The sequence below is a fragment of the Neolamprologus multifasciatus genome, chromosome 8, assembly GCF_963576455.1.
Source record: "Neolamprologus multifasciatus chromosome 8, fNeoMul1.2, whole genome shotgun sequence".
NCBI classification, from domain to species: Eukaryota; Metazoa; Chordata; class Actinopteri; order Cichliformes; family Cichlidae; genus Neolamprologus; species Neolamprologus multifasciatus.
The window spans coordinates 21774688-21798280 of NC_140446.1; the positions used below are offsets into that span (position 1 = coordinate 21774688).

General features: G+C 40.9%; 2 protein-coding genes across 3 annotated transcripts; one reads left to right on the plus strand and one right to left on the minus strand.

The window, feature by feature from the left end:
• Positions 1 to 18: 18 nt before the first annotated feature.
• rangap1b (Ran GTPase activating protein 1b) lies at positions 19 to 7135 on the minus strand. Its single transcript, XM_085171456.1, has 16 exons — positions 6686 to 7135; positions 6220 to 6338; positions 5971 to 6098; positions 5632 to 5691; positions 4983 to 5162; positions 4539 to 4673; positions 4235 to 4393; positions 4028 to 4141; positions 3845 to 3944; positions 3618 to 3702; positions 3345 to 3528; positions 3143 to 3226; positions 2938 to 3040; positions 2213 to 2301; positions 1196 to 1317; positions 19 to 1073 (listed from the first exon to the last, which is right to left on the minus strand). Exons 2-16 carry the CDS (start codon positions 6329 to 6331, stop codon positions 995 to 997), a joined length of 1734 nt encoding a protein of 577 aa, XP_085027582.1. The 5' UTR covers positions 6332 to 6338; positions 6686 to 7135; the 3' UTR covers positions 19 to 994.
• Positions 7136 to 8130: 995 nt separating this feature from the next.
• On the plus strand, positions 8131 to 23509 carry zc3h7bb (zinc finger CCCH-type containing 7Bb). Of its 2 annotated transcripts, none has more exons than XM_085171437.1 (21): positions 8131 to 8385; positions 9183 to 9244; positions 9343 to 9379; positions 9695 to 9892; positions 10108 to 10266; positions 10412 to 10552; positions 10635 to 10677; positions 10766 to 11004; positions 11121 to 11406; positions 11842 to 11897; positions 12006 to 12105; positions 12318 to 12479; positions 12591 to 12796; positions 12899 to 12999; positions 13181 to 13362; positions 13592 to 13671; positions 15183 to 15439; positions 15558 to 15663; positions 15827 to 15935; positions 17791 to 17924; positions 18420 to 23509. In XM_085171437.1, exons 2-21 carry the CDS (start codon positions 9186 to 9188, stop codon positions 18453 to 18455), a joined length of 2691 nt encoding a protein of 896 aa, XP_085027563.1. In that variant the 5' UTR covers positions 8131 to 8385; positions 9183 to 9185; the 3' UTR covers positions 18456 to 23509. The 2 variants fall into 2 exon arrangements, with proteins under 2 accessions (XP_085027563.1, XP_085027565.1); XM_085171439.1 differs by having other exon boundaries at positions 10769 to 11004.
• Positions 23510 to 23593: the final 84 nt, after the last annotated feature.

Sequence of the window (23593 nt, forward strand, 5' to 3'; positions counted from 1 at the left end):
AGACAAACAAAGAGGGTGTCAGGTTTGTTAGATGAACTATATTTAAGACAGAACATTTGGTACAAATTACCAATAAGGTAAACCAAAGTTATCCTCAAGGAATAGATGCACAATCAAACAGGTGATCTAAATGCAATATTCCATTCTCATAATACCACCAACACACAGAGCTATATGAGGTAATACACAGGACGTTGTGCAACATAAAGTCATATAAGAAACTGCAAATAAAAGTGATTCTGGTCCCTGATCATGATGATCCTGCAGTATGGGTTGGTCCCTATGAGCAGCACAATGATAGCTATGAGTAAACAAACTCTCCCTAACGTTGCTCTTCTTTCCCTTTAAAGAATTTATTCAAATACATATCAAAATGACACCTTTTTATTTATTTTACTTATAGATTATAATAATGTTGGCATCACAATTTCTGTCTTAGCACTCCTGAACCAGGTTTTTACAAAAATCAGTAGTTGTATCAGCGCCTGCCACACTGGTGGGATCTCTTCTACAAATTTCTCAATTTATTTCAGAAACACTGATGATATGTTAAACCAGAGATTTCCACAGATATAAAAGCATGTTTCTGAAATAAATTCCTTTTTGTGTCTTTTTTTTTTTTAAATTTGTAAATTTTAACTCTATTAATTACTAAATGTAGGATGTTTGCTTCACTTCAGGTTACAGTCATTAATCATTTTAAACACATTAAACTCAAGTCTGATTGATGTGAACTTTTTTTCTTTTTTAAAGCATTTGTATCTATTTTCTATAAAAATATAAGTCACAAGCACAAGTAGAAAAATAAAAATTAAGACATTCTTGGACAGTCTCTGTGAAGCCTTCATAAAATATGAATGTCAGGAGCAGAAATCAGTGGTTGGACTTGGCCTTTGACTAGAAACCCCCCCCAAAAAACCATCCCTGCTTGTTTTTCAAAGGTGAAAAACTGAATGTGAGTGCAGAGTGTGCCCCTGTGTTGGTTAGCTCAGTGTTAATCCTGGCACCTCCTCTCCAAAGCAGAGCTCAGCCTCTCTCTGGCGCTGCCGCATGACTTGAGAACCCCACCGTTCCTAAAGAGTCAAACAAAAACGTGCACGTATGAGGCTGCGGTCCCACTCATGCAACAGGCCAACACACATTTAAATAGAAATACAAAGTTCAACTAAGTCGAGGTGATGAAAGACTGTTCTACCTGGACAGGAAGATGTGAAGCAGTGAGGCGTCATGCTTAGGGAAGTATTCCTGCTGGACAGCATGTTCCAAACATAGCAGCTGACCCGGGACCAGCAAAGCCGTTTTTGTCTTCCCCTCTCCCTGGAAGTAAAAACAATAAAGAAAAGGCTCACCACATTTAAAAACAACTTACAACCTGGCCATTACAGATTTGCCTTAAAACATTCCAGAGCAAAGATCAGCTTTTTAATAGGAATTATGTGAATATGTTAAAATAATAAATACAAATCTTTTGGGTATGAACAGTGGATGGACTGACCCATATATAGATAGTAGCAATACCAATGCTGGTATTGGTACTGGATCAATACTTTAACCACCAGGTTCAGTATAAAACCCTCTTCATGTTATTATTACTTTTTCCCAGTAATAATAAAATATAAAAAAATATACTTCAAACATGCTTAATGAAAAATGTCTGAACCTTTTTGTGTTGACTGTCACATCTGTTTGATTTATAACCTATATAACATTTAAACAACAAAAGTTAACCCAAACTGCTTTAGAGACAGACACATTTAAAGTCCAGGTCTCCAAAAATCCCAGTTTTAAAATACATAAACAGCTGAAAGGTGTGTTTTGTTGTATTCACAGTGATTTAGTGGTCATTAAATGTGTTCATAATTTGCAGATTGATGATTATTGATCTCAGAACTCATGACACACTGCTCTCCCCACACAAGCTGCCTTTACAGGTTAAAAGTATCAGCATCATCAATACTGGCCTTGTATTTACTCGGTATTGGATCAATCACACATTACTAGTAAATATCAAGTACTATGGCTCTCTTAAGATAAATTTTGAGATATAACAGAATTATGGATCGCTGAAGTTCCTTAAATATTTGGATGTCTAATCTCTGCCAGCAGATTTGGAGCCCTGCCGAACCTACTCTGTGCATGTAAATGACTGATATTCCGTTTATAGTTTCTTGTGAAGAGTTACATAATAGGAAGCACTGCAGCGAAGTTTTACCTTGAGTAGTCCCATCATGACCAGCAGTGTGGAGAGGAAGCAGTATGATTGGAGGGTGGAGCCAGAGAGGAGCTTCTTCAACATTGCATCTGTGGAGCACAGTGACACACTGCATGTCAGAATCTCAGAGAATAGAAGCTATCCACGTGAAAAAGAGGACAGCACAAGAGAGAAACTGCACCTTGACGTCCTCACTAATAAGCAGCCCACTCAGTGCAATTATATTTGAGGAATCTCTGCATGCCAAAGCTTTGAAAAGGGTGTGCTGTGTTGCATTTCAATGTTTGACTATAAAAAGTGACAGAGGACCAAATTTGGTTGTTCTCATTAATTAGTCATATATAAACTGTTCAAATAGTGCCTGCTCATATTAAAAGTTTCAAATAATGACGGCAGTGTCTGTGCTGATGATCCTTGTATGTTAAAAGCTCAGACTTCAGTTTTCCTACTTTTGGCTCTTTATGCAGTCAGTGGGCATGGTCATCTCAGACACACAGCTGTAGCTGTGAGCAGAAAAGCTCCACCTGCTGTTTAATCCTTTTGTTTGTGAGGGGCAGCCAATCAGAAGAAAGTTGGCTTAAATTAAGAGGAGCTTGTTTTTGATGAACTGAGAGGTGGCACCAAGGCCCAGTATAAGACAAATAAGGATTATTTTGAACTTTGAATCCTGTAAATGTGGGACTAATGAGGAGCAGAATCAGTCTAATGTAAGTGTGACTATTCACCGATAGTATCCAGAACAGCGGTCTTGGTCTCGGGATCTTCACTGTATAGGGAACCGATTTTCAGAATGACATCAGCAGCTTTCTGTGGCTCAGATGCATCGACCTGGTGAGAAGACAGCAACAGGTTAAACCCATTCCAGCAAAGTAAAACACGCCAACACCAACATGCTACAAACACTTTGCTGACTACTTAAAAACATGTAACCTCTTGCTGAAGGTGTGTCCTCAACTCTCCCAGCTGGAGAAGCCGTTCTGCAGAGGGGCAGCTGAGGAACGACGTGATCTCCACCTGTGGACGAACATAAGAGACATCACTGAAAACTCTTCATTTCCCAGTTTATGTGAAGTAACTAACTGATCAACAATCACATGAAAGCAACTGTTCGTCTAATAAAGCTTCAACTTACAGGACTGTTAGGCGAAACAGGACTATTTCCATTTGTTGTTATGCCGTTTTCCTTTGCGATTTCACTGCCCTCTTTATTCTCTTCATTGCAGTCATCACTGACATCATCATCATCGTTGTTGTCGTCGTCATCATCATCATCGTTTCCACTGTCATCTTCATCATCCTCATCTCCCTCATCATCACTGTAGCAGTGAAAGTTTTAAATCTATTGTTTGCATGTTTGTGCAGTTAAACACTGAAAATGATTATGGATTTTTAAAGCCTGCATTACCTGAGTGACTCGAGTACATCTCCTTTGTTCATGTTCTCCATAGCCTCTCTCAAAGCCTCACAGCCCTCCTCTCCGAGACAGTTACCTATCAGCCACAAACAAAACCAGTTTCAGACTTTGCAAACTAAAAATGTCTTTTTATTTAACATTTCTGCAGCATTGTTCAATCAACCTGGACCTTCTTTCTCCAAACACATAAAGACCCATTTCATGGTCAATGTGCATACCGTTCAGATCCAATTTCTCCAGATCAGCTTTGTCTGCAACAGCCTGAGCCACCACTAGTGCTGCTGCTTCAGTGATCTCACCAAATGACAGATTAAGCTCCTGGAAAAAAGTTCCAAGAGAGCACTGTGAGATGTAGGAGACACAAAGGGAAACCAAGTCCTGAGCAGCGATCGTACACTGACCTTGAGGATTGGCAGTCCTTCTCTCAGGACTGCAGCGAGGGCGACAGCTCCCTCAGAACGGACCAGACAGTCACCAAAATTGATCACTTGGATGTTCCTGAGATGCCTCAGAGCCTATAAGGCCAAGTGAATTCGGGGACACAGTCAAACACCAGATAAAGGTCCTCTCTGCTTAAAGAAAGTTGCTGAAAAAAATATGGAACTTGCCTGTGCCATGGGCAGCGAGCCCTTCTTGGTGAAAGTGTTGTCATTGAGGTTGAGGACTCGAAGCTCTGGGTTATGTCGAATGGCTGAAGCTAACGCCATCACACCTGAGTAGTTTATTCCATTCTGAGGCATGTGAATCTCTTCAAGGCTGCCCATCAGCTGATGTGAAAGCAAGGAAGAAAGTGCATCATGAAACAGAAATGGTCTTTGTTCCTCCCAAATCAAAAGTCCATAATATCATTACATTTACTATACGTCACATTTACGGTAATGTAAAACTGAACAAGGTGGGAGTATTTTGTACCTGAAAGGCCTTAGCCAAGGCGCTAGCTCCTTCATTTTCCAGGCGGTTCCTCCCTGCTATAAACACTCTTAGTCTAAGTGGAGCTCCAAGAGACGATGACTGTCTGTGGCACTCAATCAGGGCTTCAGCCAAGATCTATATTAAACATACAAACACGCATGCTGTTGGAACTATAATGCAAATACACAATGTTACATTTTTAAAAATCTGTTAACTACATTAAAAAGCCTACATTTACGTACATAATTTGTGCCTCTGCCTCTTTTTATACATAGTCTCAATTTTGAGAGATTTATAATGAGTTTTAAAAAAAATCTGCTGAAAACACAAATCTTAATTGTTCAATTTAAAATGCACTGTGGAGATGTACTAAAGCTACAAAACTAACACAAATAAATGTGTCTTTGTCTATATATTATTTGACAAAGCTGTTTAAGAGCTCACCTTTCCTCCACCAATCCCCATACCACAATTGTTGAGCTTTAGCTCCCTCAAGGTGTGGCAGGAGGGGCTCTTAAGCAGCTGCTCGATTCCTTTGACACCATCTGGCCCAAAAGCGTTATCACTCAGGTCCAGCTCAGTCAGCCTGGCCCCTGCACTCATTATTGCACTCCCCATGGACCTCTGAAGCACAAGAATAGACAAAAATACAAAACAGTATAAAGCACATTAGATTGTGCATGTATGAAAACAAGAACATTTCAGTAAGTGTAAAAGAACATCAGCATTCATACACAGAAAACTGATGTGATATCCCTTTCACGCATAGTGGTCACTACAGTGGACAGCTATTCAAAGGCTGTTTTCTTGTATTTGTGTCAGTGCTGATTGCACATAAACCACCACTACGTTGGACACTGATGTGTCACTTCATACCCTTCCACCAGTGACACATTGCAATGACATGTAAAAAAAAAAAACTCTTTGAAAAGTACATGGTTTTTTTTTTCATGCCTAAAGATGAATAAAAATACTAAAAAACCCTGATTGAGGTTTTCATAATTCATGCATGAAAGGAATATTTAACAGTTCAACAGTATGTAAGAGGATGGATTCTTCCTTTTATTGGGGGTGTAACTCAGTGGCTTCTCACCAGGGCTGGTGGGATTTCAGAGCGTAGTCTTCCAGTGAACATGTCACTCCAGTAGCATCTCTGAAAGACAACAAAAATGGGAACAGTTAACAGAATGTATCACACTGCAGGAGAGTGTAAAGTATAAATACTGTTGGAATGTCACAGTATTGTATATTCAAGATGGAAGAATTTTGATGAAATATTTCAACTAAGCAAAAATCGTTGTAGTTTGAAACGCACTTGAAATATTAGATTACTAAGACAAATAATCTGAAAAGTTTTTTTTTTTACTAACAATCAAATCCTAATGATAAATGATGCTTTACTGTGATGGGAAATGGTGAACTATGAAAGCACCTGAAGCATGTCTTTGTTCTCCAGAGCCTTTGCAATGGCTTGGGCAGCCTCAACTCCCAGAGTGTTTCCTTCTAGGCGTAGAGCTCTCAAACCCTGGTACTGCTTGATGTCTTGGGCCAGCTGCTCCGCTGAAAGCACAGGGATCAATTTGTCAGATTTAAGCAGTCAACAAGGATCACCTTCATGTCTACAGCACACACAAGGAAATAACAGCAAAACATAATAATAAATAGAGCTACATATTCTCACCCGATTCTGCATTGTCAAGCTTCAGTCCAAGGCCTTTGTAGCTCAACTCTCCATCACCAACATGTGTCTTAGAGAGAGCATCAGCCAGCTGAGCAATGTCATCTGAAGCCATAGTGACTCTAGAAACATCCACAAATTACGGAGAAGGGAAAAGTGACACATTTTATAAGCTTATCCAGCAACATAAATAAGAATAAATACAAGCACAGACACAAAAAAGCCAAATGCTGTTCAGTAAGAGTTAAGAACATTCAGCGTTACAGAAATGTCAAAAAATACTGTCAACAACCAAGTTAGCTATTTAGCTGTTCTGTGCTAACTAGTAGTAGTGCGCAACAAGATAAACGCTGACTAAACTAAACTAAACTGAGCGTTTTTTTCTGTCTGTTTGAGGAAAATCATCTTCTCTATGAGACACACGGCTGTCTTCAAAACTCAGACGACTTTTCAAACAAGAGAAGCTTACCAAATGGGAAAATGGGAAATGGGAAATGGTAAATAAAGCGACAACACGCCGCTTCTTCCGCGCGCCGGTTGCTAAATGCCGTGACGTCACGCCGCCAGGATTTTTTCCTTCTTCGTGGATTTTGTCAGCGTCTGAGTATTATCGCCATCTGCTGTTTTCCTCTTGTCTCTGCCGTTTTAGGCCTCGGCTTGAGTTTGAGCGTTGTCTTTTCTTCTCTATGCCTAAACCAGTAAAGGACGATTATTTTTTACCAATGAAAAAAAGCCTTCCACGAGTCAAACGTTCAGGTTATTATATCAAAATTCCAACATTGGCACAAAAATTGAGTTGGTGAGGCAATTTTTATTTTCCAAGTGGTGGAAACACGCTTGTTAAAGATTAAAGGTAATTCAATATTTGAAAGAGTAAACAATAGCTGAAAATATTCTTTGTTTCTACAAATAAGTTCAAAAACTCACAGGACAGGCTTTGGAATTGGCTGGTGTCCTGACTCATTCACGTTATAACTAATAGGGTTGCTTTGTGAGACAGCTAAGAACTGCTTCTCTGTAGAAAACAAAAATAATGACTCCAAATGTCTAGGTGAACCCTTTAATGAGCTGTGATGACGTCACGAGCATGACCTCATGCTGGACAAAATAGCCCATGAGACCAAAATGTATTGAAATTAAAAAATAATATATATTTTAAAAAAAATAATATATGTATGTTATGTATGACTATATGTGTTTATTAATTTGAAGTATATAATTCTTTATATTTGGTCCAACCCAATCAGGTCACCCATATCAGAGGAAAAGCCCTGTATTCCTTCTGTGTTTCTTGATTTGTAGCATTTTACTTAATTTGTTAGATGCACAACTTATTATTATTAATGAATTGTAAATAAAGACTAAAGTTTTTTTTTCTTCACGTAATTAATAAATTAAAATATTAATAATGAGGAAGTCCGGGTACATGAACTATATACAGTAGTATGCAAAAGTCCTGACCTACTCTTATCTCTTTAAAGAGTAAATAAGAAGAAATTCTCTAGAGAAATGAGAACAAGTTATATGTCGTATTCAGCTAGCAACAAAGTAACTAAAGGTACAATTTAAAATAGGTTCTTTGCTACATTGTCTGTTACGTGTTGACAAATTTAACTCTTCTCTTGAGTTTGTTGCCTTTAGTACGCTTGAATGATTCATAGGTCAGTGTTAAATGGGTTAACCAACAAATATAGTGTTCCTCTGAAAATGATCAGCTACAAGGACTGAACTGGAAATGAGTGATAAAGCAGTGAATGAAGGATCACTGATCACTCGTTACAAGAAGATCTAGCTCCTGGAAGGGAATGCAAATATATAAGGGGTGGTTCAAGACTTCTGCACATAACATCGTAGGGGAACGGTAGTAATTTACCAACACACAGTTTTTGCTGCCCTCCTGCGGTCATAGGTCTCTTGTGTCTGGATACTTGTTGCCATACTGCACTGGCCATAACAGCTAGCAGCGGTAGCCAGTAGTTGAGTTGTATCTACCAGCAGCCGTAGCAATAGCTGGAAAAGTCGCGCTCCGTCCACACACCAATGACAGGAACACTAAACGTAAAAATATGCGCAAGGTTATGTATTGATAATTGGCTGCTTTTTCTCATCGTTATCGCCAACGCTGCGTGAAGGTATCTGTGATTTTGAAAAGCGCAGCAACTGAACTCGGTGAGTTGCCTGTCTGGACTGGGTTTAGCTGTTAGCTTTAGCTCCACTAGTAAATGAAGTCAGCTAACTTACCCGGTAGCTAGGTAACTCTGCTTTCGTCCAATGCCCCTTTATATGTGTCACCTTAACTAGCTAAACGAGACTGTACGATGCGAGTGACTTCTATAGGAATTAAACAGTTTTCAAAGCTCCCTTTGTTTTTTATCCTCTTTACTACGGCTAAGTTACAGTGATTAGCATGTAGCCGAATTAGCTAGTTTCGTCCACTGGCTAATTCCAACTATCGGTAGAAACACTCATGTAGTGGTTTTGCGTTAACTGCATTAGTAGCTGACCCGACTCAAGCTGCATGTCTTATATATATATATTCTTATCTGATGGTGCAGCATTCAGTACGAGCTGAGAAACACGTTCACATGACACGCTAACGTTAGCTATCCTCATCACAGTCCCAACATTGTTTTGGTTGTCGTTGAAAACATCTACGGGGCGTTTAAATGCCTCCCTTTAAAGAATGTCCGCAGTTTGTACGTCGATTAATGTTATTTCTTGCGTAGAGTCTCATTCCCCGGTTACGCTAAATGTTCACCCCACTAACATCAATTATGACAGGCTTCACCGTGAGCTGACCCCGCTGTTTGTCTAGCTTGTTGTAGTGCCAGGCCTTGGCGTAGGACGGGACACAGATGTGTAGCAGAGAGCGATGCTTAGGCTGCCGCTGTCAAAGCTGTAAACACTGTTGTTCAGAAAAAAAACAAACAAAAATAGGTGCAAGTCAATCTTGTCTTCACATTTAGGATATGGATCCTGAACGGCAGAAACGAAGAGAGGAGATTCAGAAGGCCATGAGCTTTATCCAGTAAGAGAGAAATATCTGGAGACCACCAGTGATTTCATACCAAAGTATATAAATTTTGCATGTGTAGATGTTTGACACCTCTCCTTTCCTATCCATAGGTCTTCATTGCCTTTCCCAGAGCCAGAGAGTTATGAGGTATGTGTTGATCTGGTTTATGCTTTTTTTGGAGCTTCATTATCACCATTTTGTTTATGTAATATTTACACGCAGACTGCCACATGACAGTAGCCACATTTTGTTCTAATTTTACCCAGGCCAAGGTGTAAACTTGAGTTCAGACATTTTTTAATTTTGTCCTCAATCTGTTACGCATTCCTCTTCTTATTCCACATTCCTTTACTTTTCTTTCTGTCTAATATTGCCTGTCTTTTTTTTGTTTTGTTTTGTTTATGTCTCCTCATTTCAATGCTTATTCAATCATTTTACCCACTTCTTACACATTCCTTTCAGGCATTTCTCACTCAGTTGGTGTGTAACTTGCTGGATGAAGGGAATTCTTGTTTTCGGGATGGAGACTGGCATCAAGCAACCCAGCAGTATGGAGAGGGGATCAGTGTTGCTCGCTATGCCCAGGCTGAGGCTCTCGTCATCCCCCATGAGCTGCTCGAGAGCCTCTACGTCAACAGGGCTGCTGCCTACTACCAGATGGTGAGAAAGAGTGGGATGGATGTGTTACCTCCCAAAGTACTTAAAGATGTGTTCATGTGGAAGACTCGAAATCTGTAGAGAGTGAAGTCTCAAGTAAACCTGTAGATACAAGTTTCAAGATTGGTGTAGAATTATCATTACATGTAATTGTTCCTTATTAAATCACCTTTGGTGGAGGTATAGGTTATAACTTTTCCTGTGTTTTTCTGACTCAGAGGGAGTACGATCGCGGCGTTCAGGACTGTGACAGCGCACTGTGTGTGTCAGAAGGAAGTCGCAGGGCTCTGTACCGCAAAGCGCTCTGTCTGAGGGAGATGGGACAACTCAGAGAGGCTTACACATGTGGAACCAAATGTCTCCTCACAGCACCAAATGTATGCCACCACTTAAAACAAAGACTTATCATTTAATTTTGAAGCGGAATGGAATACTGTGTGAATATTGTGCTACTGATATGATAACTTCATGGTTTTTTACCTATTCTGAGCATAATTTTTTTTTTAATAATTAATCTTCCAGGACAGACAGGTGAGTGATTTGGCTCAGGATCTAGCCAACAAACTGGGACTAAAGGGTCGTAAGGCCTACGTCAGCCCACAAACGGAGTCTACGGCCACTGAAGGTGACAGTCATGGAGAGACTTCCACACCCACTGGAGAGGTAGGTGCTGCTGTCACTGTGTAAAGTTTGTAATATAATGAAGCGGCTGAGTGAGAGCCTGATGGGTTCCTCCTTTCTTTAGATGTCCTCCAATGGAATTGAATCTCTGGGTGACATTGCACCAGGTATGTCAGGCTGCCACATGTTGAACTTACCTACTCATCCCCAGCCCCACTTGTTTCTGACAGTTATGTTCTTATTCCTCCTCCCCAGCAGACATCTCCAGCGCACAGTGCATCCCCGCTCCTTTGGCTACTCCTATTCCAGTCAGCGATGACCCAACGACCACTGTGGTAACCTCATGCACTGACCTCTCAGAGAGCCCCAGCAGCCAGGTGCCTCCCATGCAGTACTCGGTCCCGGTGTCAGAGCACATGGATGAATGCAGCAGTAGTGTCATTAAGGATGAGCTAGACAGCTTGTTAGAATCCATCCCCAAGAAAGTCAGTGAGGTGAGTGCAGGAACAAACAATATCACTCGGCACAGTCACTAAACTGGACAGTATTTCTAACCCTTTTATTTCACCAGGAATGATCTAAACTCGGCATATTCCTGTGTCTCCTCCAGACTCCAGTGGGTGCTATTCCCACAAACCTGCCCAACACAGCAGTTGGTCTCCGGCCTCCTTACTCACCCAGCCTTCCAGCCCCCTCAGCCCAGCTTTCCCAAGCCTTTTTTAGCTCCTCGATCAGCGACATGCCTCCTCTGGAATCTTACTCGTCGCTGCGGGACCAGGGCTCCACCCAGGCGCAGGACGCACTGGGAGGCTTTTCCACGACGTCTATGGAAGGAGAAGGGAAGGCAGGAGTCGCCGCTGGTGGACTCGACTCATTGTCAGAGTACACTCTCCCTGGTGAGCAGAAAGGGAAAGTTTTCATGAATGGTTTGCTGCTTGACAACACATGTTGATCTAAGTAAAAAACTTTTGTGAAGAAAGAGCATTTAAGGGTTTAAAATAAATTGCACATGGAATGCTTATGTGCATAAGGATGCTTATGCAGTTTAGGATCTGACGGTTTGCACTTAAGTGCAGCTGCAGGAATGAAAGCGTGTCGATAAGCATGCCAACTGTGATTTAAGTACAGTATAGACGTTATTACCCCACACCAATAGGATGCACATTAATTAAGTTTGACCCAGTACACTGATTTTAAGTTGCTTATCTGCCAGAGCACAGTTTCTAGGGAGCTGGCTTTTACCTGAGATATGCATCATCAGCAGACGGTGTGAGTCAGCAACAATACAATGTGAAGTCTGACATCAGTGTCCTTGTGTCTGTGTTCTCCAGGGGGACGATTGTGTCACAGCTTCATTCCTGGAATGCGCAACCACAGTGCACATGCAGTAAGCAAAACACACATATCTGTTACAAGAAATCCCTTTTATTTTTTTAGTTGTTTATTTACATAGTCTTTCTTTTATATCACATCTCTTTCTGCTCTTCTTTTTCAGAATGGTCCAGCGGGAACCAACCTGTCTCTGCTCTCCAGGAATCCTCTGGCTGCCACACACGAGTTTCGGCAGGCCTGTCATGCTTGTTACAGCAGAATAGGTTTGCATTACCAGCCTTTGACATGCTGTCCTTTGTCCTGAATTTTCTGAATGTTCACAGTAGGGTGTTGCAGCATCACTGTGTCTAATGTATGAATTGCTGGACATTTCTTGGGGAATTTTTAACTTAGTTGCTGACAAAATGTTAACAGAAAACCACTTATTGCTCTTTTTGAAATAATCAGTATCTAACTATTTCTTCCTCTTACTCAGGTCCACGAGTGATGGACTATAAGTATCAGCCAGAGGCAGCACATCGCTGTAAAAGAGATGTGCTGCTGTGTCGTCTCAAAAATTCAGAAGACCCCACCTGGAAGAGGATTCGGCCCCGGCCTGCACGGAACAATTTCCTGGGGGCTTTTGTACTCTGTAAGGGTATGTTTCCCGTGGGGAGTTAACGCGGGAATATGTAATCTATCAGATACACATTTGATCACCATTACATCTATATTCTGTTGAGTATTCTCTCTCTGCCTGGTCCCACAGAGGTACAGGAGCGTCAGGAGTGCCAGTATGGGGAGAACTGCACGTTTGCGTACTGTCAGGAAGAGATCGATGTGTGGACTCAGGAGAGGAAAGGCGCTCTGAGTCGAGAGCTGCTGTTTGATCCTCTGGGCAGCACGGAGAGGCGGGCACTGAGTGTCACCAGACTTCTGCAGCTCCACATGGGCATGTTCATGTTCCTCTGTGAGGTCAGGCCACAGTTTGCTACACATTTCCTCTTTAGATTCTTTGGCGTTTGGAAAAGTGGAAATGGATCTTCACTCGTCTGGCTTAAATTTCTTTCTTAACAGGAATGCTTTGACAGTAAACCTCGCATCATCAGCAAACGCAGCAAAGAAAACTTGGCGGTCTGTTCAAATCTCACAGCTCGACACCCGTTTGACGATAACAAGTGAGTGTAACAGGTTTACCGTGTCTTCACTTTGCTGAAGTAACTGGTTTTCTAATCAGTTTAGCTTTTTCTAATAAAATTCTGATTGATTTTTTTCTTTAAGTGGTGAAAGCTGGTCACTGTACAGAAAAGAGACAGAAAAGTGTGTCATCATGTGCTTTAATCTTGCTTTCTCCTGCAGGTGCCTGGTGCATGTGGTTAGGTCAGCCAATGTGCGATACAGTAAGGTGCGTCCTCTTCACCCTCTCTGCCAGTTTGATATTTGTCGGCATGAGGTTCGCTATGGCTGCCAGCGTGAGGACAGTTGCTCCTTTGCGCACTCTGTCATAGAGCTCAAATGCTGGGTTCTGCAGCAGGACACAGGTAGGTAGAAACCAGACTTAGCTGCAATTTTAATTTGTTCAAGATATTAAATGTAATCCAGTAAACAGTCATTAATAATAGCGCTCACTCTTGACAAATGTCTGACATATTTGAATGTTATGGAAAAGCAGCTGTTGTAAACACAATGACAATCAGCACTAACCAGCAGTTATTAACTGAGCATCAAATAAAGATGCTTTCACTGAGCTGTGACAAACATTTCCTGTAGGTATCACCCATGAAGAGATGGTGCAAGAGTCCAAGAGGCACTGGCAACGACTGGAGCAGAATGCACAGAAGCAGCAGAAGGTGAGGCGGTAAAAGCCCCTGAGACATTTGGATACATTTTGGGTGATCACAGTCCTTAAAAAGTTTTAAATGTCTTTAAATACATGGTAAAAAAAAATTAGAGGAACACTTTGAAACCATGTCAGATCTTAATGGGGGAAAAAAAATCCTGTTGGATATCTACGCTGATATGCACTGGGTAATGTGTTAGGAATTAAACAATGCCACATCATTTGATACATGCAGACACTGTAGGGGCATGCTCCTAATGAGAAGATGGATGATGGGCGAGGGCATCCGTGAGCTCCTCTGCAGAGTCTAAAGTTCAGGCTGGCAGTGTGAGTTGGACCGAAACATAATATCTCAGACATGTCCGCTTGGATTTAGTTCAGACGAAGAAACTGCACCAGGGTAGGGTCTGAAAGTGAATCCAAGGAATTCATCCTGATACCTGAATTCTGTTGAGTTCTGTGTGTTTCTTCATGGATATGTCTCCTCAGACCATCACTAACCCACCAAAAAAATGTTTCTTTTAAAAAGTTGTGGTCATTTAAATAACATCCTGTACATTAGGTACATAATGGATGTGCACAGGCATCCAACCAGACACTTACAGAGAACGTGGCCGATCGATTCTAAACGATGATACAGGGAGGGTAATCTTCTCCACTGCTTCTCCAGACCCTTTCATGTTTGGGACATGTGCTGATTGTTTGGTGAAAGATATTTACACCAGAGTCCTCTTGTCGGTCATTTTGTAGCTCTGACAGTTTTCGTCCTGTTCCTTCTTGCACAAAAGAGCAGATGCCGGTCCTAGTGATGGGTCAAGGAGCTTCTATGGCCCTGTCCAGCTCTCCCACTGTAACTGCCTGCTTCTTGGAAACTCCTCTATGCTCTTCAGACTGTGCTGGGAGAAACGGCAAACTTTCTGCCAATGATGATGTGCTATCCTGAAGGAGTTGGACCACCTGTGCAATTTCTGTAGGATCCAGATATCGCCTCATGCTACCAGTAGTGATTTTATTTAATATTTATTTAATTTAATTTATCTAAAACTGGGCACAAGAAACTGTTGCATTTGGTGGTTAGAACTGGTGCTTTAATTTGTCACTCATACGCTCTAGAAGTGATTTTCCCGTTGCACATTGCTTTGAATTTGACAGCTGGTCTATTGCAGATACTCCAGGGTCTGGTTGCCTACGTGACCCAGTAATGTATTTACTACTATGTTATTCAGTGGTATTCTTCCCTCTCATTGGTAATCACTTCAGTTGCTTGCCTGGAAGTTGAGAAAAGTTTTTCTTGGGTTTCGCCCAGTTTTTGTCACCAATGCGTATTTTGTCCGAAGTCACTTAACGACGTGGAATATCATTCACTTTCTCTTCCAATGTGTACAATGTCTAAGACTCCTGGTTAGACCCAAAATTGGATAAATGTCTTTAAGTTTGTGCATTTTGTAGCTTTCTATGGGTAATGCAGGAATTGATTCCTCTGTTTTCTCATATTTAATGAATTAATTTGTTTTGTTTCAGCCCATCCATATACCCCATCCAAGCAGCAGTGTTCCTGTAGGAGGGCTTGGGGGAATGGGTGGCGGTGGTGGAGTGGGAGTAGGAGTAGGAGATTGCATAGGTGGCAGTGGTGTGAGCCCAGTGGGGGGGTTAGGAGCAGGAAGAGGTCGCCCCCTCAACCTGAAAATGAAGTTTGTGTGCGGCCAGTGCTGGAGAGAAGGTCAGGTCAACGAGCCGGACAAGAACCTCAAGTACTGTACTGCCAAGGCACGGCACAGGTGAGGCCCCATTCACACATGCACACGTGCTGACTGTTTTCTCAGGTGGTCTAACAAGTTTGATGACCTTATGTCACGGTATCTTTAAGGCTCCCATGTTTGCTCTCTGTTTCTTCAGCTGGACGAAAGAACGCCGCGTGTTGCTGGTAAAGTCATTTGAGAAGAAGAAGTGGGTTGTTGTTCGGCCTCTTCCCTTCTCCCGCACCTATCCACAGCAATATGACGTGAGTTCCTCTGTTTTTCTTTCCTCTTCAGTTCATGTTTACTCCGCCCTCTTTCTGCCCCTCCACCTCTCACATGTAGAATCCAGCTGACTGGTTTTGCCTCGGGGCACAGCCGTTTTTGTAACTCACACACTTGAATCTTTGCTTTACATATTTCACCCAGATGTGCGTGCACGTGATGAAGCAGAAGAAGTGCCACTATATTGGGAACTGCTCTTTTGCCCACAGTCTTGAGGAGAGGGACGTCTGGACGTACATGAAAAACAACAGCTGTAAGCTTCTGGTTCAGCCTAGGACAACTGTACTGAGATCAGGCCATTAAGAGCTTATAAATATACAAAGGCAGCAGTGTATGATCTCCACCTTACACTTTCATATGTGGATTAAGTGATTGCTGATTCAGGTTGGAGTTTGTCATGTGAAAAAGTCAAATTCAGACTGGGATAAATAAACATTTAATCCCTTTAAGGATTAGGTTCTTTATCCAATAAAAACACTATTGTTGTGTTGGGAAAAGTGCACCCTTCACTCTAAAAAGAAGTATCGCAGCCTTTAGCTGCACACAACAATGACAATACTACTAAGACTATATTATGCAAAATGACTTCATTTGCATGGGATTTAAATTTGGGCTTATTCCCTTATCCACCAGCGTCCCTTATTGAGCCATGGTGGGTTAGTTACTGTTGTAATGAGATATCCAACATTCAGACCTCACATTATCTTCAAGCGCTCTTTGATATGATGTAGAATTTGTTGTTTATTCAATAACTGCAGCCATCTAATTCCCTGCGGCTGCTGACGAACCTCAAACCATAACATTTCCACCCCCATGCTGCTTCTGAGAACTAGACTTCTGCAGGTCCTTGAATTTTGTTTTATTAGATCGTCTGAATGTAAGACCCTAAATGTGCAGTACAATGCAGTCAGGTTTCCAAAATTGTTTGGATTATGGAATTAGGTTACTTATCTAAAGGAGGTATAACTCCATTAACTTCTGTTTGTTTGTTTGTTGTTTTGAGTTCATCCCACTGTAACAAAACAAGAAGAAACATGGAAGCGTAAACATTTCATACACTTGACTGACTCACTTGACAATACGATGAATTGTGATCTCCTCACAAACCTTGTGACCTCTTGAAAAAGTTATGAATATGTCTGTTCTCATTACTTTTATCTACAATTCAGTTTCTATATAGAAAACTATGACGTGCAGATCAAGCCTGTTGTCCGGCAAACACCTTATTTATTCAAAAATAGTTAAAAAAAAAAAAAAAAGGTCATTACACTATTTATATTTTACACAAGGTGTCAACTTTTCCAGAAAATGAGATTGTAGTATCGGTAAATTCATGATAAGCAAGATCTGAATGAGGGGAAAAACTCATACTTATGTATTCACATCAAGAGTGCTACCAAAGTCCAGGCCCCAGCACGACCCACTCTACACAGTAACATTAACATTATGGCCGGTGTTTGTGTGTACAGCAGTATTAAAGGAGTCACGGATTTCACACACATTTTATTTAACTTGTTGAAACCAGTCAAAGAGCTGCAACAAACACATTACTGTATTCTTACTGTAGATTTAAAAAAAAAAATCTACAGTAAGAATACAATATGGCTCCCATGCAGGCCAAACTGGTTCACTCTCCTCTGATTGTAGACTCTTTGATACCAGCATTTTGTTTTGCGTCACACTGCTCTTGAGCGTAATTAGCCAAGGCAGACTGTCCAGACCCTAAATGGCTGGATCTTCTCATTCTTTTCCTTTTTTAAATGAATGTAATGGATATTTATATGCAAGATGCACTTTTCATGAAAACAAAGCAAACAGGTTTATCTGTAGTCACTATTATAAAGATAATGCTAAAAAAACAGACACTATTTTCCACTTAGTTTGGGAAAAATACTACATTAGTGAAAACGGGCTTTGTTTAACTGGATCTGTTTGTAATTTTCTTATCATGCTCTCATATCCACTGTCCCTTTGCCCTCAACTGCAGCCACTATAAAAGCCTCTAATTCTTTTCTTTTTTGTATTCAATTTGCACTGACTGTTTTTGATGACCATCTTCAAGGTTACTGATATTATCTTAATTTTCTGTCTTCCCTTGATCCTTTTAGTGAGAGACATGCAGCAGATGTATGAACTGTGGCTGCAGCTCACCAATCAGAGCAGACGCTCAGATAACTCTGCTGTGACCCCGCCCCCAGAAGACAAGCAGGTCACCATAACAGCAGATTACACAGAAGCCATGGTGAGTGTTTAAAAAGACGTCAATATCCGAGGTCAAACCTTGCTTATTTTCCTATTCTTAAATCTCCACTGAGCAAAATATGATGATGAGCAGATTGCAACAACAGACTGTATATGAAAGGCAAAAACATTTGGCTTCTGGTCTCCACATTTTGACAGTAGAGTTTTAGATTTTAGGATTTTCCATTAGGTGGCAGTACCTGGTACCGTGTACTTTTTTTAGTACCTATTCAGCTATAACAAGCCACACACATTATGTCGTACTTGTAATGGAAACGGCCAAAACAGAGTCAATCTAAGCAGATACTAGTGAAAAAGGGCTATTATATTATTATTATTAGTCATCAGCTAATGCTCATGCCACATTTCTACAACTTAGTGCTTACTGTTGGTTTTTAATGTTAAAGTCTGTCGGGACTGTTTGGAGCCAGCATCAAGCGCCACATCTGTGCAGCTTGTTGGCATGTGACACAACAGATGGTTTGCGTCATTTCAGGGAGGCCGGCAGTTATCGGACGGGGACGACCTTTAGGCGAAGCTGTGTTGAATAGAAGCAGCCAATCGCCGCCGAACTGCATCAGAGAGATGGGCATGCCACACCAGCTACAACCGAACAGTCTGTCATCTTACCAGTCTGACCTTCTCTAACATCTCGACAGCAGCGAGAAAGCAAATTGACATGAAAAACAATTGAACCCACCCTCACACAAACATTTTACACACAAATCACAGGAGCCAATTCAAGCTTTGTAAATACAGTGCGGGACATAAGCCTTTTGTTTTCCCATCGTGCTGCAGTCAGAATATGACTCCTTTAGGTTCCCAGAAATTCCAGAGACAACTTTTTTTGTTTTGACTAAAGTAAGTGTTCCCAAGTGTTTTCATGCAGCAGCTCTGTCCACCAGAATCCATTGTTTTGGTTGTTTCTTTGTTTTTCCAAATCCTTGTTGCACTGGAGCAGTTCTTGGGTGAGCGCGCTGGTCGCAGCTCTAACATTTTTCTCGCTGATAGTTCAGAAACCCAGGAAATGCTCGCCATTCCAGCGGGCAAATGCTCTCAGTGCTGTAATGGCTATCAAAAGTGAAGAAACTGTAAAGCATTGGAGAAAGAGGCTCCTGGTGGACATGCCTCGCTAAGCTCTGCAACAACCAAATCCTGCTCTTCTTCCTTTGTGGGAATATAGTGAGAAGATCAGAATAAATTCAATTGATTTCTGAGCAACATTTTTGTTTTCCAAGGAGAGTTACACAGTTCCTTGTTCTATTGTCTGCCATATTGGTAGAAGCTATGAATGTAATGCCTGCATGGGCCTTCATAAAGAGAAGATTAGTCATGTAACATGTTGCTGTGGTGGAATGTATGTAAGTTTATTTCCCAAAAACGGTTTAATTACAGTTCTCGCCCCTCTTTTATAGAGAAAAGGCCCCTTAGTAGCTGGTTGTGTTATCATACCAACGATTCCTGAGTGGGATGAGCACAGACACATTCTTACTTGGTAACCTTATACCTGCTGCCCACAGAGAGTCAACTTGAATGTCATTTTCTCTCAGGCTGACAAAAGAGGGAGGTAAAATTATGCTTTCACAACATAGTTGATCAAACCGCTTGATTAAAGTACACAAGGCTGATGGCTAAGATTTCTCGAGGCTATATTCATCATAAAATACTGTACTGGCATGCAGCTGACAGATGGGTGAAGCTGGTGTTGGAGAGCTAATGAGAAGTGACTGCAGCATTTCACAATCCCAGCTGGAGTTGCCCTTCTGTAATGGATCAGACTGAGGGTGGCTGTTTAAAAGTAATGATCTCACTTGGACTGAAGCAAAGTGAAAATGTTGCCTGTGCTGAATATTTGAGTTGTAAGAAGGGAAAAAATAGCTTTGTAGTTGTTCAAGATGAAAGAATGACATCCAGATGAATAATAACTTAAACATAAAGATATAATAAGGATGATTGAAACTATATTTTTCTAGTTTAAAGTTGTATTGTTTGAGAACATTTGAATGCAAAGGCAAGTGGGCATTCCTTCAGTCCAGCTGAGTTCATCACAAACCAGTTGCACTCCCACATCCTTCAGATGGAGACCGGTGTTCCTCATACGAGTCCAAATGTATCTGTTCCCGATAGCTAACGATAGCCCGCCGGGGGGAAACATGCTAGCTTGAGACGGGGAAAGAATTCACACCACATATTGTGCCTATAAACAGCACCACATGTGACACACACACACACAGGCAGGATATCTGTTGCCATCTTATTCTAGCCTTTAATGTGGATAGACACGATGAAGGTATGTCTATATTCAGATACATACATATTATACATATTTACAAATAATGCTATACTACTAATAATAATTGATAACTTAGCAGTTAAGCTTAATAAATATATAACCTGGAAACCTGTATTGATTACATAGAACTTCTTGTTATTGAGGTATTGCTATATGACATGTATCGCTGAACTAGATGACTATAGTGAATTTTTTTTTTTTTTTAAAGATTCTTTTTATTTTTGAAAAGTTTTCCTTCAGTGTGGGTTGATCCAGACAGGGTTAGATACAAGTGGCTGAATGTGGAGAGATGGATCACCGAGAGGGTTAAATATTTGCACTTAGAGCAGAGGGCTAGAAGTCAAACAAGTCAGTCAAGTTGACGTTATTATTATTTTTTTCCGCAACCAGAACAGCGTAAACTGGATTTGCAGGATGCTGTAATTTTCCAGTTGTACACTCTGCTAGTACGGGAGAACGCTGTGGTTAAGAGGACAAGAGCATCAAACCACAGGATACTTACTTTACATGAGTTTTCTGATGTTGCTGACCACTGAACGAGCTGACCAAAAACGCAGCTCGCACGTCAGTCTGGCAGGTCGCGTGGCAGCAGATCAGGCCTTGTCTGGAACAGCCCTCTTATTAGCTTCTTTGAGGGATCGTATTACTACTGCTCCTAGTATTATGATGAATATGATGACTATAATGACTGCTATTTCGATTTCTCTTCTATATGCTATTGATATATGTATGTTAATTGCAATGTATAACTCTCTCTTTATATATGTATCCATGTATGAATATAATATGCATCTGTGTATGCTGCTAGTGCACAGCTCGGTTTGGGGGTGAAGGCAGTGAGCAGAAAACAAAGATTCTGGTAGATTTCATTTATCAGCTGCCAACAGCTGTAGACTTGTAAATGAGTGCTATATCTGAGATCTTCTGGTAGGACCAAAGGGTAAAACTAGATAGTTGATGATTAAAGTATATATACTGTAATGTCTTTCCTTCTTGCAGTGTCTCAGTTTGATCCTACCAGCAGAACTCACTGCTCACTGCCTTTGCGTTGCCTCTGGTTGAGCTGATTCACCGGGCAAGGACAGATCTGGAAACGACCGCATACACAGAGGCTTATATACTCCCGTATAGCGCCTTATTCAATATACTTCACCTATAAGATGATAACATACCCCTATTGTATAACCCTCCTTACTATATACAGTATATGATACTTGATACCTATTATAATACTTAGACACCCTTATAAGGTAATCTGAATAAGAGATGATGGGCTGTCTTTTTTTCCGTGGCTGTTGAAAAGTGTGCTGTGGTCAGAAATGTGTTCTCATCTTGCTTTTGAGAGTTAAATGGGACAGGCTATAAAGGAGAGTGGCGCTCACCCAAAGAAAATATAATTTGAGGTTTTTTTAAATCCCATTTGGCCAACATAGACTAAAATTTGTCGATCTGGATTTAGATTTTTGCTGTTTAAATAAGAGAGCAAATCATTTGAGGTGAGGCTCCTCTCCCTAGTGTTTGTGAGAGAGGTCGGGGAAACAAAGAAGCAAATGTCTGGGCTGCTTGTTGTGTGCGTGCCATTTAAAAGCCGACAAATCATGACACAACCTTATCGAGCGTGTGACGGATTCTGGTGCCAAAGCATCTGATAAAACAGACAGATTTGCTCGCGCATATGTGGAAGAAATTACTTTTCTCTACCCCCCTCTTAAAGCAAAGGGGGTCAAATAATGAATTTTGTTGCTCACACAGGCATGCTTCTTCTGAATGTCACCTGACTTCAAAGTTGTGTGTTATGATAAAGTGCCCTGATCCAATCACTTCACTTTAATGCATCTTGCCGAAGTGAGATGACGTTACACGCTGCCCAGTTGCTGCTCCAAAAAGAAATATTCAAGTGACCTACTATCCCCTGTTGCCTCTTTGCCACTCCGGCTCCCCCACCCTCCGATGAAGTTTGTGTCATGTGTTTGGCAGCACCAACACACACCTACACAGCTACAAAAGACTGAACGAATCAGTTTTCAAAAGGTTAGAATTTTTTTTTTTTTTTGGGTTATTGTTTTCTGCAACTTCGAATGAGGAAACCAGGGATGCAAGAAGTGGAAAAAACAAGGCCTCTGTTTATTTGTTTGTTTTGTATGTTTTTCTTTTTAAAAAACAACATTTTGTTGTTATTTTTTTTTCCCCTCTTGACTTTTTCTCTTTTCTCCTCCCTGGTTGGAAGTTGATGATCACACATGTGGACCAAATCTCTTGAAAGCATTTAATAAACTTTTAGAAAAAACAAAACCCAGTGGATTCTATTCCTTAAAATTAAGCACCCTGACATTAATCCATGAGTATGATTGGTGGCAGTCAAAATGTGAAACGCTGAAACTTAACGGTGACAGGATTTATTACAAACCGGTCTGACTGTGCCACGCTCAGAGTTTAACGAGTCCCACACGTGACTGGCAGAGATCTTACAAAACACCCTTTGCAGAGCCTGCTCTTCAGTCTGAGGCCTTAGATGCACTTTGGAGCCACAGTGAAAGTTAAATGGAGACTCTCCTCTGCCCTTTAATTTAGACATTTCTCTCAGCAAACATAAACTGCATGAATAGACTCCATAAAAGTTCATAATTAGTATAATACAGGGGTGTCAAACTCATTTTACACTGAGCCGCATGCAGCTCATTTTGATCTTAAATTGGTCGGACCAGTGAAAGTAAAGAAGATAGAAAACTACACACTTAATTCCTGAGATTTAATTTCAACAGCATCTCTCTTTTTCTGCATAATAAAGAGATCCTGCTCTAGTAAATGAAAGATATGTCCACAGCACTCTTTAGACTTGATCTAAGTAATAAATGTGTAAATTATAGAAAAAGTAACAATAATAAAGTTATAGAGTAGATGCTGAAAAAAACGGGAAAAAACTTTTCTGACATTTTTTAAAAATCTATTACTCATTTTCTCTGGTGTGCTATAAACCGTGGGACCGTGGGAAGCTACAGCTTTCGCAGAATACAGTTAAAATCCAATACTTAACCCCTCCACTCACATTTACCAAAGCTGCAGCGGGCCACACTGAGGTCTGAGGCGTGCCCCTGGAGCTTATATTTGACACCCATTGGACTGTTTCTGTCTTAGTTGGTGTAAAACGTGTGTATAAACGAGCATTACAAGGCCTATACTTTACATAATTGCTATTCCAGACATATAACTGGAACGTAAATGCGGGTTAGCTTAAATTTAGGACTTCCCCACACGGTGACCCTAAGCGAGTTACTCTATGATAATATACGCCATGTTTTAAAAACAAAAAACACCGAACTCACATCTTACTAAAGTTTCTTCAGTCGTGGGGAGCATGTAGGCGTTAAAACCAGTTT

What these genes read in the sequence shown, in the direction of transcription:
- rangap1b (XM_085171456.1), bottom strand. Translation starts at nt 6,331, where the DNA reads ATGGCTTCAGATGACATTGCTCAGCTGGCTGATGCTCTCTCTAAGACA. An exon ending in CCTTGGCTAAGGCCTTTCAG is followed by an intron (nt 4,394 to 4,538) that starts GTACAAAATACT and finishes CTTTCACATCAG; the next exon opens with CTGATGGGCAGCCTTGAAGA. An exon ending in GCTCGCTGCCCATGGCACAG is followed by an intron (nt 4,142 to 4,234) that starts GCAAGTTCCATA and finishes TTGGCCTTATAG; the next exon opens with GCTCTGAGGCATCTCAGGAA.
- zc3h7bb (XM_085171437.1), top strand. Translation starts at nt 9,186, where the DNA reads ATGGATCCTGAACGGCAGAAACGAAGAGAGGAGATTCAGAAGGCCATG. An exon ending in TCTGGGTGACATTGCACCAG is followed by an intron (nt 10,678 to 10,765) that starts GTATGTCAGGCT and finishes CCTCCTCCCCAG; the next exon opens with CAGACATCTCCAGCGCACAG. An exon ending in TCCCCAAGAAAGTCAGTGAG is followed by an intron (nt 11,005 to 11,120) that starts GTGAGTGCAGGA and finishes TGTCTCCTCCAG; the next exon opens with ACTCCAGTGGGTGCTATTCC.